The sequence below is a fragment of the Boleophthalmus pectinirostris genome, unplaced genomic scaffold (genome assembly GCF_026225935.1).
Source record: "Boleophthalmus pectinirostris isolate CB_2022bp ecotype Guang Dong unplaced genomic scaffold, ASM2622593v1 HiC_scaffold_6, whole genome shotgun sequence".
NCBI classification, from domain to species: Eukaryota; Metazoa; Chordata; class Actinopteri; order Gobiiformes; family Gobiidae; genus Boleophthalmus; species Boleophthalmus pectinirostris.
Window position 1 is genome coordinate 6798809 of NW_026571447.1, and position 20948 is coordinate 6819756.

The window sequence follows — 20948 nt, forward strand, 5'->3', positions numbered from 1 at the left end:
TCAAGCTAAATTATGTGTCCATTATGTCATTATTTTCATTTTTTACTGTATGTCGAATTATTAAAAACTATTTTCTATCTCCACTAACAAATTCCAAAAAATATGAAATATGGAAAAAATAAGACACTAAACAGATTTATTTTAAAAGTCAAAACTCCAGAGCCACTGACAATTTAATACAACTTCCTGCAATTTCTGAATTGAGGCCAATATTTTGTCACAGCTGTGTTTTTGTATTGTATATTTAAAAAAAAAAAATAATAATCTACATCCTCAGTAGGGCTCCAAAAATAAATTTAATTAAATAAAAAATAAATGAAACCATCAAACTAGTATCTGTCTTGTAAATCTAATTTTAATGATCCCAAAAGCCCTCTGCACACAGTCACACGGTGAGTGGATGAGCACAGCCCTGCCCTCTGGCCTGACTGTGTCATCTTTGGCTTGGCCTACAGCAGCTTCCGTAGCCGTGGTGACCTCTGACCTGGGCCTTGTTTGTTTTCAAGGTCTCCAGGAAGAGTCGCTCTGTGTTAAAGTGTGTGACCTCGTGTCCCGAGACAAATGTCTCCCATGAGAGACAATAAAGGATTATCTTATCTCTTATCTTAAGTGTCAGAATCCTTCATACAGACACTATATGCTCGGGTTTAACATGTCCCCTGTGTGATTTTATTTACGCTATTTTTATCTTGTATTATAAAATATGTTTCATGCATAAAGAGAACTAAACTGAACTGTATTTAACTTTTAATAATTGCACAAACAGCTCCAGATCTAATAATTACTCTGTGATAATGTAGTTTTTGTTTTCATTGTAATGATACATAGAAATAAAAGTCACAATGTAGTGGAATGTACTTGTGATATACAAGAGGTGAAGGGGTCACTGTCCCTGTCACCTCTGTCTGATCACATTAAAACATGTACAGTTTGACCTCACAAACTGAACCTGTTAACTCTAGGGTTTGTTTGTAACTGTCTAACAGTGCCCTCCAGTGGATGAATCGTGTACACATCTGACATGTCCGGATGTTTCACTAATGTCCACGAGGTGGCAGCAAATTTATATAAATATTCATGCAAACGCAGGCGCTTTTCCTAATCACTGATGTGAGACAAAACTGGGGAGAAAGACAAGACAACTGAAAAGTTATTTTGAAGAAAACAATGAAAGCAAATGGTCAATGGTGCTACATCTGGAATATATTATTATTCTTATTTATTGGCCCAATTCACAAAGCACGTTCCCAGTTTGAAACACTGTGTTAGCTGACAAAGGCAATAAAAGCACAAGTACATTCTTTTTAGGAAAGAAGTCACCAAAAGGGCTGTTTAAGAATGTTTAAGAAAATACTGATGTTTATTTAGACACAAGATAAATATATTCACTTTACATGATTCAGTCGTACTGCTCCCATATTATTCTTACAGTCACTTGTCCTGTTATTTCATGGCATGGTTTCATGGTTTGTGTAGCAATTGTTCTTTCACTTTCCAGTCTGAGCGCTGAAGACAGCAGGGAGGATTAAAGCATAATAAAATGTTATTTAGCTTCACTGCTTTCAGGAACATGACGTTACGTCACACATGATTAATGCTGCATAGTGCTGAAGTAAACAGAAACACACTGAACATGTGTGGACACTGTGTGCTGTGTACAGGCCTTCAGTTTGCTGCAGGACATAGCGCTGATACATTTGCATGAACTGCAGGTGTTGGACCTTTAAGTTGAGTGCGTCACGAGGCAGGAGCTGAGCTACACTTATTTTGGGGGTCACAGCCTTAAAGGTTTAGGTCCCCCTGTTTTAGGCCTGCAGGAGCAGTCCCACAGAGGCCCCTCAGTGTGGTCCTCTCCTGGTGCAGGGGGCTGTGGTTTGGGCTGGGGTCCTCTCTCTCTCCTGGTTCAGGGTTCTTATATTTCCTCAGGCCTGCAGGAGCTGTCCCGTCAGGGCGGGCGTCCGGTCTTGGATCAGAGTTGATGTGATTTCAACGAGCCGTGACACTGACCTCTCCCAGCTCTCTGGATCCTAAGAGACACAAACAGAGTTATAGACTCAACAACATCACATGAGTCATCTCAGTTACAGGCCCTTTTCACGACACTGCACATCACTGTTCCAGGTGTATTTTTGAACAAAAGCTTTATTTGACAGGACAGTTATAACCTGAAATGGGGATCATAGTCATTCGGTAAATGGTCAGGCTGTGAAGCAAAGGCACAGTGCTGCGGTGCTATTAACCACACATGTGCCACACCCTGAACCACCACATCACCGACGAGCACGTAGACAATGGAGACAAGCAGAAGGAGGCAATCCCCAGGCCAAGTAAGAGTCAAGTTTGTGGAAATGCAAGCCCACTTTTTAAGTCAATAAAAATATCCAAAATAAAAAAACAAAACACGCAACATGTGTGTGAACAGCTCTGCACACTGCACTGTAATGCCTCTACCCTGACTCTTGCCTCACAGTCTACACTGGGTCTACAGTGGGTCTGTAATTAGTCTGCAGTGGGTCTTCAGTGGGTCTGCAGTGGTCTGTAGTGGGTGTGTAGTGGGTCTATAGTGGGTCTATATTGGGTCTACAGTGGGTCTACAGTGGTCTGCAGTGGTCTGTAGTGGGTCTGTGGGTCTGTAGTGGGTCTACAGTGGTCTGCAGTGGTCTGTAGTGGGTCTGTAGTGGGTCTACAGTGGGTTTGCAGAGGGTCTGTCATGGGTCTGCAGTGGGTCTGCAGTGGGTCTGCAGTGGGTCTACAGTGGGTCTGCAGTGGGTCTGCAGTGGGTCTGCAGTGGGTCTGCAGTGGGTCTACAGTGGGTCTGTCGCGGGTCTGCAGTGGGTTTGCAGTGGGTCTACAGTGGGTCTGTCGCGGGTCTGCAGTGGGTTTGCAGAGGGTCTGCGGCACAGACGGTCCTGGTTTCCATCTTTCAGTGGTTTTGCTCGTGGCTCTGAGGTTTTTCTTTGAGTTGCCGTCTGCTCTGCGTCACAGACTCATGTGTTGTATTCTGGAGTTCTTCATAAAACCGTGTTGAGATGTTGCTATGTGCTGTTCAACTGAGTCATTAAAAACTCCTTAAAACAAATAACTTGAATACTTGAAAGAGAGTTGTGTTAAAGGGGCATTATGTGACTTTTTGAATGAAGGCTTTATTAAGGGAGTCCTGACCAAGACTAGCTCAAGATTTGGAGATGGGTCCCACTGCTCCTGAAGTACCCGGCGACCTTGAGGGATGGGTCAAATGCAGGGGACAGATTTCCCTATGAGGTCCTATATTACACAAAAAGGATTTTAATGAGCTTTAAGCAATGTTATAATTAGAGCCTGGCCGATATTATCGGCCAATATGGGCACCTGGAGACATATCGGCTATCGGCCGATATGCTTGCTGATATGGGCCGATATTTCACGTGGGCATGTTATACCTCGTTATAAATCTTAGACTCTCTACATTATGTTCATTTAATCCAATTTACAGACAGATAAATGTCCTAATATGTGGCTCCGCATCAGTATGTATCTGCGGTGTAATTTGTCTGTGTCCGTACTGTCCCTGAACACACCACCAGAGTGACGTCACTTCACTCGCGTGTGTTTGTTTACACCCGCAGCGGTGCGCAACACTGAGATTATATTCTTTTTCGGACAATCGGTTTGAGTCTGGATTAAAAGGATATTTATTAGTGCAGATTTGTGATGTGAGGAGGAGCCTGTGTGAGCGGTGAGTGTTGGAAATACATCGACTTTGAAGCTAGTTTAGGTTTTGTTAGCGGTTAGCTGCTGTAGCTCTCCACACATAAACAGGCTGTTTTCTATTGGTCTATTGTAAAGTGACTACATTGGCCGTATATTTGCTACTGGACCTGCATTGATATGTAAATGAGCTGTGAATAGACGTGTGAATGATCCACATTTATGCATATAATTAACTACCGCGGTGCGCAGCATTTACGGCTAAAGGCTAATAGCGATAGTTTACTAGCTAGGAGTTATGGGTCGTTCGCGATCGAAGCGGCTCTTAGAGCGAACAACGGGTGCTTCTTATTGGGAGCCGTGTTTTCTCTTTTTCTCACTTTTTCTCTTCATGCCGCATGTAGACCCGTAGTTTGACAAGAGCAGCGGCTGAAAACGAAACTTTCAGAAATCTGCGTGTGCACAGGATTAAAAAAAAGTGCATATTTGGCTGCAGTTCAGCATAAAATGAATAAACCAGGACTAATCTTGGGCTCGAGTGCAGGAGAGAGATAGAAACCGAGTCCCGACACTCAGTCCTGGTTCAATTCTGGTTTAGTCCTGCTTGCAACAAAACAATCTCAAGAGTCGCTTGGGAGCTGAAAGAGCCAGCTGCTTTAGTGAGCCGAGCCAAAAGAGCCGGTTCTCCAAAAAAAAAAAAAAAAAAACTGGAATACCCATCACTAGTAGCTAGAATGTGATGCAAAAAAATGCCATTAGGCCAATCTACTGTATGTAAATATGATGTAAAGAGTCAAAATAACAATAAATGTTGCCTAAATAAACCCAATTTAGAATCCACTAGAGCCAAACCTAAGTTTTTTTTATCAATTCAAGATTTACAGTGAATTTTTACATCACTAAATATATCGGTGATTATATCGGCTATCGGCAGCTCCAACTCACATTATATCGGTTTCATATCGGCCACAACAAAATCCATATCGGTCGGGCTCTAGTTATAATGTTACCTCATCAAAAACAAATGTAGAGTTGTGTTTTGTTTCATTCACAGATGTTTGAGTAACCCTTTATTATGAGTCTATCTACATCTCAAAAGCTCAGAATGCCCTGTTCCACCTTGTGATGTCATCAAGCTGCAGTTAACAGCTATGCTTTACCCAGCAATGGACATTACCAGAGTCTAAAAACACAGTGGAGTCTTTTGGAACAGGGTATTTTCAGATCAAGAGAAGAACTCAGCCTAAATATGCAGGATTTGAGTGTTGTGTCATGTGTCGGTGAAACAAAACACAACTCCAGGTCTGTTTGTGGTGAGGAAACAACATTAAAACAAAGCTCAGAAAACAGCGTATCATGGGCTCCTTTAAAGCAACAACATCTCCAGGTTGTGTTCCCACCAGAAAAGCTCCACAGCACATTTGATTAAAACGTTTAATAGTGTAAAGCCTGTGTAACGTGTCTCTCGTCGATGGTATGTAGCGTGACTAGTACTCTCCTCTGATTAGACACTTGCTACATCTGCTTGCAGTCAACAAAATGCAACCAAAATATTCGTCCGTGAGCCCCATGCCTCATCGCTGATCGGTCCGGGGGAGAGACAGCTTCTCCTGATTACAGCTACTCGCTTGTTTACCCCATCACCAATCACGCTGCATTCCTCGCGCTGGTATCTAAAAGCACACGTTCGATTCGCACGCCAAAAATCACAAAGGGTGCTTGTGTTTGGTACAGAATGATAAATGGGACGATCGCGATGCCACCCAAGAGCCGTGCTAAGGATCATGGGAAAGTTGCGCCGAATCCTGTAGAACGCTGGGAGTACTGGAGACAGATACAGGCGTCAAAAACCACAACTAATGGTGAAAGTGCCTATGAGAGATTTTTATGATTCTTTAATTTTGACTTAATTTGGATGGATTATGACTATTGTAAATATAAATGATAGTTTTACACCAATCAAGAAGCAATTTGTGGGGAAAGGTTGAAAAATGTGTTATAAATGACAGAAAATAGAGTTCAAACACTGATGACATTACGCTAGGGAGAATTCTAGTCAAAATTTATCCACATTTTACACATTTTACACATAAGAAACACATTTTTAAATTCATCAAAATAAAGGTGTTTTCTTATATTTGTCAGATAATTACTTATGTGTAGCCTGGAGGAGTTTTTTTTCTAGGTATCGATTTGCAACGAAAAAGTAAAATTTTAAACCTAATAAATGTTTTCCCATTGGGAAAATAAGTGTGAATGTTTTTGCAAAAATCTTAAAGGGAACAGTCCAGAATTTTGGACATAGGACCTAGTGAGCCAGAGTGTTGAAGACGTGTGGAGACACTTTTTTAAATATTCTATCCAGTTCTTGTGTTTGCAGAGGTCGCTGGTGCTAGGCTAGTGCATGTTAATGGCCATAGTTAGCTTGCCACTAAAAACAGTCTTACCCACTCCATAAAACACCCGAAGCAAATCTATTATTACACCAGACTGTCGATGTAAATGTCTGTGTTGACAGAATAATTTCAGAAGAAAAAACAACCTTGCATTTGAAGGATTTATGTCTAAGCAGCAGCAGCGAGTTGTACTTCCCGATAGAAAGCTTGGCAGCGGCGGACTGATATATGAGAAAATAGTCCCTCAACATGCCATAAATCATGCAATGAAAGTTTAGTTTTATTTTAAACATTATTCTGTCAACACAGACATTCACATGGACAGTCTGGTGTAATAATAGATTTGTTTTAGGTGTTTTGTGGAGTGGGTGGCAGGCTAACTATGGCCATTGACATGCACTAGCCTAGTAACAGCGACCTCTGCAAATACAAGGACTGGATGGAATATTTTAAAAATGTCTCCACACATCTCTAACACTCTGGCTCACTAGGAAATGAAGTCCTATGTGCAAAATTCCAGACTATCCCTTTAAATATAATGATCTCAACAGTGAAATTAGTAGTATAACCTTATATAGGCATTGTGGAACTTTTCCAGTAGAGGGTCCGTCAAATGCTTTTCTCTGTGTAGATGTTATTGCTTGGTCTATAATGTTTCACAGTATGATATTAAACCTTTCTCTCTTCATGGAGACCAAACCTGACCAAGTTACAGGTAAGATCTGTGGAGAGGCGACTCTCGCTCACTGTTTTTTTTTTTTTTTTAGGTATTTTTGAGCCTTACAACCACAATAAATGTAAAGTAAAACTGTTTAATGTAATACTGTGAAACATTCCAGGCAGAGATGTGATAGATCTAAAGAAACAAGCAGGTGACAGACCCCCAACTCTAAAGTTACATAGTGCAGCTTTAAGTTGCCTGGCAGCCACAAAAAGACCAAAGAGAGACAGTCACGATCAGCGAGTGGGATCAAAGTTCTGCTTTTAGATTTGAATCTGGGAAATATGAAACATGTTTTATTAAAGTGGGTTATTGAAGCAAGAAGCTGCTGGAAAAACAAATACAGAGAAATTTGAGTTATGTGACTTTGTGACATGAATTTTTAAAAATGAAATTTCAAGTAGGTGCTAGAGACATTTTCTAAGATAGTAGCTTGAGTTGCATGTCACTGCGTTCAGCTCATAAATCTGTATACATGCTTCATTGGGTCCATTCAAAACTGATAATGTTTATAAGAGTTTTTTTTTTTTCTTTTTTTTCTTCTTCTTCTTTCCTGAAAAAACATGACCACGCCCAACCTCTTATCCAAAATCAAATTCATAATCTTTAATCACACATGGGATTTGTTTCTTTGGACCAAATTTGAAGTGTTTTTGATCCAACATGGCTGACTTCCTAGGGTTGGGTTTAAGGTGAGGCCATAATGTTTTTTTTTCATGTCCTGACATTCTCTATTTTTCATTACAGGATTTATCTTTTCACGCTGTTTTTTCCAGGTCTGACTCTTGTTGGCTTTATGAAAAATGATTAGAGCCCATGAGTTCTTATTTCTGATACTCGTCACTCGCATGTTCGTGTTTGTTTACTACTTGTTTTTTGTGCTTTTCGGGGTTTTGTAATATTTAAAAGATGTTTTATTCCAGTCAATTTGTATAAAAAGTTACATACTGTGTCTTTAAATCAATGGGTCTAGTTGGGAGCTGAGCAGACTTAAAGGAAGAAATCTGTCATCTAGCACATAATATGTTCTGCAATGGAATGACTGTATCGTTTACATTCAGGAAATAATATTGGAAGATCTTTTTTTAGTTTAATGTGGCCAGAAATTAAATCAAATTGCGCACACACAGACACACATGCACAGAAAGTGGTAAATTTTTTGTCATATCGCCCAGCCCTAATGTACATAACATAACCTTTTCGCTGTGTACATACTCCAAATAAAATAGTCCTTTTCCATGAGCCACAGCACCACAGCCACACAAGTATTCTGCCTTTGAATATGAACATTAGAGGCCAAAAAAGGAGCCTTAAAACGGGGACAATTAGCACGCCGTCTGCCCCTGGGGACGGCTGCTGCTCAGAAGGCTGAGTTTTCCTTCATCTAGTGCCAATAAGAGCGCGTGTAACAGAAAAAGTCATTATGGAGGCCTGGCATGAGCTGTGGAAAGACTGGAGAGAGGGCTGCGGGTCACACGAGAAGTGCCTAAGCAGATTTACAATGTTATTACTGCTGGATTCTTTTATATGAGCAAAAGTCCCAGTGGCCCTATGAAGTCATATTGACAGAGTCCACTAGGGGGCAGTAGAATTACTTTCAAAGATTGAGCTTCTGTTGGTTGGGTTTTTGTTTAGACCTGTTCCAGTCTTGTTGTTTTAAAAGGAGCTGTGTGTAGTTGTGATAACTGAACACAAGTGAACCTGGGTTCCCACAGCCTTAACCTGCAGGTGACATACACATTTGTCTCATTCTCAGTTTATGGACAGGTCATGTCTCATGTGAAAGCTCAGAACCTCCAAAATTCCCTCGGTGAGCTGCAAAGGCTGCACTAGCACTGATTCATGACTGTCTGCAGGCGCTGAGGTTTAGGTAGTGACCATTCAGATCAGAGAGAAGCTTTTGATTTTAAAATCTGAATTTCAGTATAGAAACTGGCAACACAAATGAGAGACTCATGTGAGGGTCATTCTGCTTTCTGATTGGACAGTCATCTTGAAAACTAAAGCATCAAATAAGAAATGGGGAATCATGTCCAGTATTTTTGTAATTAAGAATAAATCATCATTTGAACTGTTATCAAGGCTTTTTACCTCTTTTCTGAGGTCAGGTTAAAAAAAAAATTCTTACATACAGTTCCTTTCATTAAGTACACTCTAGATGTAATAGATATCAAATGTCGCACTGTGGGACATTCCAAGCAATGCAATCTCATCACCATGTTCTCAAACAGAATGTGACCCCCCCCCTACATACTGCAACTTTATGCCAGAACTTCAGCAGTTGGTGAAGAAAATCTGATTTACAACACTTGATTCAAGTTTGTTTTAGAGAGGTTTATTTATAATTGTTAGAGAAATTCTGTTTCTGTGCTGTACCTCACTACCGGCTGAGTCCTTGCAATCTTGGCCGACGACGTCATCAGAGATATAATACTCCCTATAACAGAGCATAGCCAGACTGGACTGTAATGGACTGAAATAGACAACATTATCACAGTGAGGGGTGCTGTACTGACGGGAAATGATGCCTCTTCTCTCCAATTCTCATTGTTTAAAAACTTTTAAAATGTATAATTCACCTGTCTTTAAATTTAAGTTTCGCTTGTGTATGGTGTCATCTAGTGGACACTTTCGGAATTGCAGGCAGAGGACATGTTTTGAAAAGAACTTTATTGAACGGAAGTAACAGTTGTAAGCAGCAGACATGGCAGCACGCAGTTTGGTTGCCTTTGAGTCCGTAAATTTATTTATTTTGAGGATGCATCGATTTTGTACACATGTTCAACAACTTTAGTCATAATTATTTATAAGTCCAGCATTATGATGTTTGTCTGTAATACTAGTATTGTAATATGGTACTTACACATGAGCCTTCAATGTGTGGATTTACAACCTTGTACTTTTAATCTTGTTTACTGCATATTTTTTGTAATTGTAATAGACATAGAGTAATTTTACATTTGTCTGCTCTACAGTTTCACCTTTTCAAGCATCATTAAACCTGCTTAAAGGTTGTATGGAGGATTTTTTTTTTTCAGTTTCAAATTGTCAATGAAAGTTTAAAATACCATTACAGAGCTGCAGCAGCTTTGTAATTATGATGACCAAAAAAAAAAGAATGAAAATCTATGAACTGTGGACTTAGTGAGGCCAGACAAACATCAGCCAATAGAAAACAAGGTTGCCTCATTTTCTATTGGCTGTTAGGTTGTCAATCAAACTCTCTACATTTCTAGGGTAACTATGCAGCAGTTCTTAGAGGCTTTTTCTACTTGTAGCTTCCTCGCAGTTCGCACAAAGTTTGTTGCGATGCCGGACGAGAATCCACGACCAGTTCTCCACAAAAGAAAGTCCGTTTTTGAGGTCGCTGAAAGAAGAAAAGGAGGAGAAAAGGAGCAAAGACAAACTGAGGTGATTCTTGGAGATTCCTTTCAGCGATTGCGCGACTGAAGCAGACAAAGGGTCTAAAAACTGAGGTGTCGGTCTCCAAATGATTTCTAGAGGAACATTTGAAAAAGGCCTGTCGCTGTATTTCTCTTTCCTTAAAAAATCCTCTATACAACCTTTAAGGACAACCATATCTGCAGAGTTGTTGATGTGAGAGGAGTTTATCGCCATCGTTCTAATTACAGCACACTCATTTATTCAGTAATTAACTTATTCACTCAAAACAGTAGTTTCTGTTTGCTTTCATTCAAACGTGTTGTGTCCAGTTACACTCCATTTTTCCTACTCTCACCATGCATTTTGGTCTGTATTGACGAGTTTAGCGACCTTTTGCTCTACTTTTTCATTCACTGAACAAAAAAGGCGTGATCCCTAAATAGTGCCCCTAAATGTGGAGAACAGAGTGGACAACAGCCTTAACTCATCAAAAAGTCCTAGAATATGGGGCAGGAGTTGGAGCATCCAGAATAATTGATTGACCTCGCGTTGCCCCGGTAACACACCAGAGCAGGATCTGTGGCCTGGGGCAGATTGAGTTCCAGAGTTTGTGACAGCTGCCATCTTGGACCTGATACCCTCCTTTAAAGGTCCAATCACAGCCAAGCTCCAGTTACTCCGGGGTCAGAGCTTTGATTAGAGCCACCGCTCCCTCTCGCCAAACACTCTTTGAACATTAGTGACGCTTTAACGAACGTCCTGTGTGAGGAATACCACTTAAATGTAATATTCGTGAGGGTGACAGGCAGCATCACACAAAATCTGCAAAGGTAAAGACCATAGGAAGTGATGTTTACCCAGCAGCTGAAAGGTAGCCAGTTCAAATCTATCCACAATCTGCGAGAGTCCTTGAGCAAGACATGTCACGCGCAATGATGGATAGCATAATATTCAAAGCATATTGTTGTAGAATAAACTGTAGTAGCCTGAGAGTTGAAGAGATGAGGCATGGAGCTGGAATTCTAACACAGCAGAAGTTTATTTACCATCAGTACAGTACAGGACCCAGCACCCAGAAACATGAAATAGTTTATTTATTCCAGCCTGGTACAGTCCAGTCTGGCTATGCTTCCATTGCAGGGAGTATCTGTGATGACGTAGGCCAAGATAACAAGGACTGAGCTGCCAGTGAGACCCCGCAATACAGCACACAAACAGAATTTATTTTTAAATTATGGTAGCGTACCACAGAAAATGTCAGATTTTTGCAATTTCAACATTTGTCCTCCATTCTTAACTCTATATGCTTATGTTACTGTATGTATACTGTATGTATGTATACTTATACATGCCTGACCAAACAACATCTTCTAACAAAAGCCACACTGAACGATAGAACGATAGAATGACAGAACGGTAGATAGAACGATACATAGAGATAGTTAGATAGATAGAACGATAGACAGATAGATAGAACGACAGATAGAATGATCGAACAATAGATAGATAGAAGGATAGAACGATGGATAGAATGACAGAATGATCGATAGAACGATAGAACGACAGACAGAATGACAGAACAATGGACAGAACGATAGACTGATAGATAAACAGATAGACAGAACGATAAATTGAATGACAGAACGATAGAACGACAGAACGATAGATTGATAGATAGAACGATAGAATGACAGAACGATAGATAGAACGACAGACAGAACGATAGATAGATAGAACGATAGACATAATGACAGAACGTTAGAACAATAGAATGATAGATAGATAGATAGATAGATAGATAGATAGATAGATACTTAATTGATCCTCAGAAGAGGAAATTCAGGTGTTCATGTAGCTCACATTCACACATTTCATCACACACTAAAACAAGTTTAAAAAATAATAAAAGGCAATAAATAATTAATAATCATTAAAAGTTTGAGCAAGACATGCAAAGTCCGTGTGCATAAAGTGCTAGTTCAGTAGGGTGACAGGCGGTGGGTGGGGTTATGATTGCTTATAGAGCCTGATGCTGTGCGGACAAAGAATTTCTTAAACCTTTCAATCTTACACCGGAGAGAGAGGAGCCGACTGCCACTGCTGCTCCTCTGGGCAGCCAGGACACTGTGGTGGGGGTGGGAGCAGGTGTCCATTATGACCTCCAGTCTGTTTCTAATGCGTTCCTCCACCACCGTACTGAGTGACCCCAGCACCCTCCCAATCACAGAGCTGGCCTTCTTTCACCAGCTTCTGCAACCTCCTGCTATTCTTATCCGTGAGACTACTGCCCCAGCACACCACCCCATAAAAAAGAGCACTGGCCACGGTGTGGTAAAACATCAAGATCAGCTCCGCACAAACATCAAATGCCCTCAGCCTCCAACGGAAGAAGAGGCGGATCTGACCTCTTTTATAAAGGGCATCTTTGTTTGGAGTCTAGTCCAAGTTTGTCATCCAGAAGCACCCCCGGATTTTTGTCAGTCCTCACAGCCTCAATGCTCTCTCCCTGAATGGAGACCACCTGAGAAGTCATCTTTGTCCTCCTGAAGTCGACCATCTCCTTCGTCTTGACTGCATTCAGGATGAGATAATTGTCCCCAAACCACTGACTGAAGAAGTTGATGAGGTTGGTGTATTCTCCCTCTTGTCCATTTCTTATACACACCACTACAACTATCATCCGAATACTTTTGGATGTGACAGGACTCAGAGTTGTACTTAAAGTCGGCACTGTACAGTGTATAAAGAAATGGAGCCAGCACTGTACCCTGTGGTGCTCCTGTGCAGCATGAACTTTACTAAATAGACAGAATGGATGGGTCATTTTAAAGGACTCGTCTTATGCTAAATCGACTTTTTTGAGCTTATAACCATGTTACAACATTGTTCATTCATCAAAAAAACAAAGTCCAATGTTGTTTGTCTCTGAGCCTCAGAAAATACACTAATTGAATTTTCACAGGATTGTTGCCTCATAGGTTGAAACGCTTTACTTCTAGAAACAAATTTCTTCTACATATGTCATATCTGCTGTCAATGTCCAAACAAGTAAAATTATAAACTTTAGCAAAATTTAAAACTAGAAAAACTTAGGCATGATTTTTTTTTTTGGTTTTAATCAAATGAGAATAGTGCAGGAGTGTGACTAGACTGAAGTTTCACAAGACGAGACGAGATACAAGATAGGATCCACGAGAACGGGACAAGACGAGATTTTAAAATAATTTACAATAATCTGATCTAGTTTAGAGTTTATTAATTCAGGAAAATTACCAAATTAAGTCATTTTCATCATATGTTTTAATAGCCTAAAAGCATTGTAGGCTTTAAACACACTGTTGCTTTACAATATACTCATTATACAATTATGCATTCTACTTTATAAACTAAATAAATAATTCATTATTGGTTCTTTCTGGCTCACTTGGAGCACATAAAACCATCTCTAGCTAATCTCTCATTTGTCAAAGTAAATTATTGGGTAAAATCTTTGTGAAAAATGAGGCCGGCCATTATCTTCTTTTACAGATTTATGAGCGGTAAATAGGCCGTGAGGGGACTAAACTCTAGCAGTGTTGACAGCTCCATCGATTCTCACAGCGCATTCTGGTGTAATATTGGATGTTTTCAAAGGACTGGCTCGGTGTCTTTCCTGTGTTTTAGGAGTTTATTCCCTCTCTGCGTCATCTCATCTCAAACTGACCAGTGCATTTTGGAAAATTCATAACTTTTATAATGTCTGTGTAACTGGTTCTGAAAAGCAATATTGTACTGGTTTTATGAGCCGCGGTGCACGTGTTGTATGAATATTCAAGGTCAGTACGGTCAGAAACTTTCCATACGCTAGCAAACAAGTTATTTTTTTTTATGTTAGTGCCTTAACAACAAAGTGTTCCAGGAAATTCGGAGCCCCCCAGAAATGCCTGGAAAGAGATTTGACAAAATACTTCACTATCTATACTACTAGACCAAAGGACACACCCCCTCTCAATGTGTTTTTTTTCCTTGTTTTTTACTACTTTCTATATCTTTAACATACAAAAAAGACATCAAATACATGAAGTAAGATGGAGAAAAGTTAAAGAAGTCTATTAATACATTAAAAAAATCAAGTCCACCCTTTGTTCTGTTGAAAAAAAAAACAGAATGTGACTGTGTGTCTAAATTTTTGGTAATGGATTTCACCATTTCACTATTTATTATCAGGTAGGTTAGGTTTAAGAACAGATATATTAGGCTTTTGGAACAGATATATAGGGAAATCAGGGGCTCAGAATTTCCCAAAACAAGGAAACAAAGATAGAGAGCTATGATTGGATGACAGCATACATTGGAAATAGCTAGAAGTGGATTGAGGAAGTGTGATTTCGCCCATAGCGTTCAATCGCAGTCAAATGAAGCCAGTTGAGGCTAACTGTTGTGTAACCAGTATATGGAAATCTGAAAACCAAATAACCAATCAAGAGTGAGGTTGTTGAAGTCATTCGCACCTTCCCTTAGCAACGAAGCATGATAGCTGTCAGTCAACCCTGCTGCTAAATCTATCTGAGGCTGACCTCGGGGAAAAACGTTCTAGATCTAGATTTATAGTAAAAATTGCAAAATAAAAGCACCAGGAGCATGTAGAATGGGAAGAATGAGAAACCTGACAGCAGCAGTTACAGAGAGAGGAGTGACAATATTTCAATGGCAGTAAATTTAAACCAGATTTGACCACTTCACACCCATGCTCACTTTCTGTACAATCTAACTAACGATGGTGCTTCTGTTCTTGCTGGCGGCTTCGGGTTTGTCCTGTTTGTGTTTGCGTCTGTGGCAGAGATACCAGCAAAAAAGATTGAAGACAGGACATTAAAGCTCCAAAAATACGTTCCTGTGTGTGTTTCTACTCTCTCATCGGAGTACTGTTCTGGATCAAGTGTCCCAGTACATGTATTCGGTCCTCCTAGAAATAAACTATAGGGTCTATTCATGCTTATGTTACAAACCAGGAAAACGTTTAGAAACATGTGATGACAACTTCCGGAAGGCTCTGTTCGCAATAGAAAGTCTGACAAAATCTAGGAAAAATGAGAAAATGGCCCAGTTTTCTTCATCTCCATGTCATTGTAGTGTTCTGTTATGTTCGGCTTATCAACAGTTCCAACCATACCTCAGTTTTCATCATTTTCCCACTGATGCACAACTCTGAGAACACTGGGTACATGCGATTAGAAGAGATGAGGCGCCAAAGTCAAGATGATTCCAAACGGCACATACGTATGGAGTCTTCGTTTTACTGCTGATCACATTTACTTCAATGGGTTTGATTAGGGCTGGGCGATATGGAAACCCAACGTTTCCAAACACTATTGTACAAGTTACACTGCAGCAGATAATTAATCAAAATCTTTTGCATAAATAAACTTTACATGACTAAACTTTACAACATATAAATCATAACCACTCTAGAGCCACATCAGCCCATTTGAGATTATAATGTGTTTAATGCAGCTTTGCACACGTGTTTACATTTAACAGAAACGAAACTTAAAACTATGGCTCATTTGCATAAACAGAGCACTCCTTGTGCCGCTGATGTGGTTCAGCTTCTTTCGGACTAAAGGACACGACTCAGTGGTATACAAGTGTTCTCTCTGTGACAGAGGAAGTGCTGCTGATGGTCTTGTCTGTAAATGGTGGAAAAGGTTTGTGGTGCTAGAAGCTTTTCACTGACCAACTTTCAGCGTTCACGCGGTAGTGAGGAGTGAATGAGACACAAGCAGTAAAATCAGGGAGACGGGGGCGCGCACAGATAAGGCAAACAAGCGAAGCTGCCAAATCAGAATTTAATATAAGCATTATATCGATATAGGCGATATGTCAGGATCCATATCGAGTTTAAAAAATACCTCGATATATTTAAAATGTCGAGATATCGCCCAGCCCTAGGTTTGATCACAGTCAGTAGGTACACCAGAAGTTGTCATTGCATCCAAACGTCTTCCTGGTTTGCGATGTAAGCGTGAAAAGAGCCCTTTAGAATCAGATGGGAACACTTCGCACCCATGCTCACTTCCGATTTGGAACGCAGCAGCTAGCAGGTTATTTCCACCTATACACTATGTCTGACAGTGACAGAGTGACAGAGGGTGATAGAAAGAAGGAACAGGAGGAATTGTCAGACTTTGTTATGGAATTTTTTTGGTTTAACAGGAATCCTTAAAAAAAAATAAAACAATTCTCTCCAACAAAATGTAGTGGGAGAGAGTGGTGTTTCCACAAAAGACCTTGAGCTGCGGGCTGCAGGCTCCTGACAGACGCAGCTCACAACACCGCTCTGAACAATGGTCTCTCAGTTGGACGAGGCATGAGGGCAGCTTGGACTCAGCAGGATTTATATAGTACACTTATGCCCACGCCCCACTAATGTGCGCCCACGCTTCATTTGCTTATCAGAGTTTGGTGCAACGGGTAAAGACGTGATGAGAGAGAAAAGAGTGGGTTCGTTAGGGAACATATCTTCTCTTTGCTCCTAGCGTTGAATAGGAGGTGATGGAATGGCTGTTGGTTCTGCTATTGTGAGGAAAAATTAATGAGTCGATATTCACCTTATTCCGGAAGACGCCACCATCATGATTCTTGACAGTAAAGAAGTTCAGTACGGACGATAAAGCTGTTTTAAAGCCCTTCAGAGAATCGGTGCAGTGTGACTTGTCGGCGCACATGAAAATCGAACGTTAAGATGCAAAATGTTTCCCAGATTCTTTATTGACATGAAGAGGTCCCTGATTAACTGGAAGTGCCACCATAAAAAAGTGTTATTTAGGAACATTTAGAGACAAAAGTGAGCAGGAATAAGATGGATGGACACCATTGAAATTTCTTTTACCACAGAGTGTTTCCGAAATATGTCTTGTGGTGCAGCCTCAGAGCACAGTATGTTGGTCTGCGTGTGTGTGCTGTTGGTGGAGTCTCTGTTGACACGGACGTTTATCATTATCATTATCATTATCGTCACTACAAACATTGCTTCATTAGTTAAACAATCAGCTGACCACCAAACTACTTCTAACAAGCAAAGAGACGTGCACACTTTACTGGCCCTACCACGAAGAAGGCTCGTAGACAAACCTCCCAAACTGCTCACTCAGTAGCAATAATTGTATTTACAAATATAAAAATGACAAATTCACGGTGAAGATATAGTTTGACATGAGACGTGCTCAGTTCTGTTTTGTCCACAACATCTACTATAAATAGGAGTGAACTGAGGGAGTGTGACGTCAATCTGTGTATCGTTCGTTCATTCGTTTTTCAAAATTAAATAAAAAAATAAGAAAACAAAAAAACTATTATTTTCTTCACGATTTTTCTCCAAAACAAAACAAAACAAAAATTGGATAATGAATATTTTTTTCAGTTTTCAATTTTGTGTTTAAATGAATAATGGAAAAATGGATAACGGGCGTTTTCTGTTTCTGTGACTTAAACTGTGATGCCAAATTTTTGCATACGGACTAAACCAGGACTGAACCAGGACTGAACCAGAACTAAACCAGGACTAAACCAGGACTAAACCAGGACTAAACCAGGACTAAAACAGACAGGACTGAACCAGGACTGAACCAGAACCAGGACTAAACCAGGTCTAAACAGGACTGAACCAGGACTAAACGAAAGGACACAGGAATAAACCAGGACTGAACCAGGACTGAACCAGGACTAAACCAGGACTAAACCAGGTCTAAATCAGGACTGAACCAGGACTGAACCAGAACTAAACCAGGACTAAACCAGGACTAAACCAGGACTAAACAGGACTGAACCAGGACTAAACAGACTGACAGACTGAACCAGGACTAAACCAGGACTGAACCAGGACTAAACCAGGGACTAAAACCAGGACTAAACCAGGTCTAAACCAGGACTGAACCAGGACTAAACTAACAGGACTACAGGCTCCCAGGACTGAACCAGGACTGAACCAGGACTAAACCAGGACTGATCCCAGGACTGAACCAGAACTAAACCAGGACTAAACCAGGACTAAACACAGACTAAACCAGGACTGAACCAGGACTGAACCAGGACTGAACCAGACTAAACCAGGACTAAACCAGGTCTAAATCAGGACTGAACCAGGACTGAACCAGGACTAAACGAAGATTGATTCGATGATTGAACCAGGACTAAACCAGGACTGAACCAGGACTAAACCAGGACTAAACCAGGACTAAACCAGGACTAAACCAGGACTAAACCAGGACTAAACCAGGTCTAAACCAGGACTACACTAGCTCCATACCAGGACTAAACCAGGACAAAACCAGGACTGATCGCTGGACTGAACCAGGACTAAACCAGGACTAAACCAGGACTAAACCAGGACTAAACCAGGTCTAAACCAGGACTGGACCAGGACTGGACCAGGACTAGACCAGGACTAAACCTGGACTAAACCAGGACTAATAATGATAGTGTTAGTTTGCAATAAAATGAAGCCAAACAGGGACCACATTTGGAAATATGTGTTTGAAACCAAGTCACTCACTCATTTCCTAATGTTAGGTGCTTTCTTTCCCGAGGTTCCTGCCACTAATTGGATTCTTATTAATGTTTATATCTTGGTTTGGGCACAGAATAGTGAAATAAATACACCAGCAGGTTAAAATGAACATTTAAAACAAGAATGATGAGCGTGACAGCAGCAGTTACATAGAGATTAACCAATAGAAGTCCACTGGTGCCAAACCTCAAAGCAGGTTCGATATGTCCATCTAAACATAAATTCTATGGTCCACTCTGGGTCAGAAGCAGCACGTGAAAACTACCCCTTAAAGCTGCAGCCACTGTATGCTTCAGTTCGTGTCGGTCCGATGTTTTGACAAGACCCGAAGGCAAAACATCCCATACATGATTTATGAAGTGTCACGCCCAAAACCTCGAACCCTCCCACGGCTCTCTCCGTACTCCCCGTGCGGTTCTCCTCACACTCCATCACTTACACAGGGCTATCTCAGGTCAGGTGCACGAGACGCCGGTGGGTTGAGGAATTTTGGCAGCGATGGCGGCACCCACACCTCCCCCTCTCCACGTGCACGAGATGGTATCACAATGGGAGACACGTTAACAGAGGTGCTACAGTCCCGGTGCATGTTTGTGAGAATAATAAGGGCCAGTGCAGACTAAACACCAGGGGATCGGGCTGCGCGGTGTGAGCTGAGCGATGGGCTGTGAAACATAGAGGGAGGCCCGGAGACGAGGTTTAACCGAAGCGAACGAAAGCACACACACAAAAGGAGGAATAGGATATAGTTGGTTATTTGTAATCAGAGACCGTATAAAGAAGTGGCCTAAGGGAGTGCGATGGAGCTGGAAGCGCACCCATGCTCACTTCCTATGTGGACCATGGAGGCTATCAAGTTAGCTCTGTCCATTTATGTTTGTAATCTTATAACACTTGAAAGTATATGAAAATTTGGTCGTACCTGTGGTAAATTGTTATCATAGTTTTACATCAGTCAAGTGGAATCTGAGGAATTTGAAAACAGGATACCTCTTTGTCATCAACATAGATTCCATCCAAAAAATAGTTGCCAAGTTTTGGAATTACCTTGACAAATGTTGTACCTGCTGCCCATTCTGAACCCTGAAGAAATATTCAAAAATGTTTCTATATTACATAAAATAGATTCTTGTGAGCATAAAGGCAGAACGTCATTACCTCCTCAAAAACATACCTGGAGTTGTGTTTTATTTCATTCACATATTCTTGAGAGAGGAATTAGTCGACTAATTGTTAATTGATCATTAAGAATTTCGTCGATCACGTTCATTTTTAATCAACAAACTGAATGTAGGTTGCCGTGCGTAGCATAAGGAAATGAGGCTGCGTCTGACACAAACACTGGAGTTGTGGCCTCACAGTCCCACGTTTGGGCTCTGGCTCCTTGGAGACACTGTACCATTCAATGAGTTTACAGCACATCAGCGTCCTGAGTATGATCGGGTTTTCTGAGTATCCCGGTTTCGTCATGGTGCATGTAAACACAGTATCCTGGTTACTGCAACATAAAGTTGAGTGCACATGCGTCCAAAAGATACACACTTTTCAGTCTTTTCATTACAACAGTAGCCAAAATAAATAAAGTGACCAACAGAACAGAACAGACTCAACATCAGCATCATCAACATCCCTCTGTCACAGAAAGAACACACAAAATATTCCACTGGGTCGTGTCCTTTAGTCCGACAGAACCTGAACCACATGAGCGCACAAGAAGCAAGCTGTTTTTATCAGCATTTATAGTTTATACAATGAGCCATGTGGTTTTAAGTTTCATTTCTGTAAAACGTAAACAAATGTGTCAAAGCTGCATTAAACACATTATAATGTCAAACGGGCTGATGTGGCTCTAGAGTGGTTATGGTTTATATGTTGTAAAGTTAAGTTTATTTATGCAGATTAGTAATAATAATGATGATCATTTTAATATAAAAACGTTAATGATTAATCGAAATTGATCGTTAATTCGTTAATTGATCGCTAAGGAAATTTAATCGAATGCCCATCCCTACTTTGAGTAATCCTTTATTATTAGTCTGTCTACATCTGCAAAGCTTAAAATGCTCTGTTCCACTTTGTGATGTCATGTAGTGGTAGTTTTCAAGTTAACAGCTATAGTAAAGGCTATTTTACCTTTAGTTCAGAGATTGGCAATTCCGTGGGTCAAATTTTCCAAATGATTTAAGCGAAGGTGTAAGGGGTTTAAAAAAAA

At 40.6% G+C, this 20948-nt stretch overlaps 1 protein-coding gene across 1 annotated transcript in view; it reads right to left on the bottom strand.

Annotated features, from left to right (window-relative positions):
• Positions 1 to 1417: 1417 nt before the first annotated feature.
• Positions 1418 to 20948, bottom strand: part of crppa (CDP-L-ribitol pyrophosphorylase A) — a 61159-nt gene continuing 41628 nt past the window's right edge. The window contains exon 10 of the mRNA XM_055164036.1: positions 1418 to 2027. Coding sequence (XP_055020011.1) covers positions 1923 to 2027 — 105 coding nt within the window. The 3' untranslated portion in view covers positions 1418 to 1922. The remainder of the gene's footprint in view (positions 2028 to 20948) is intronic.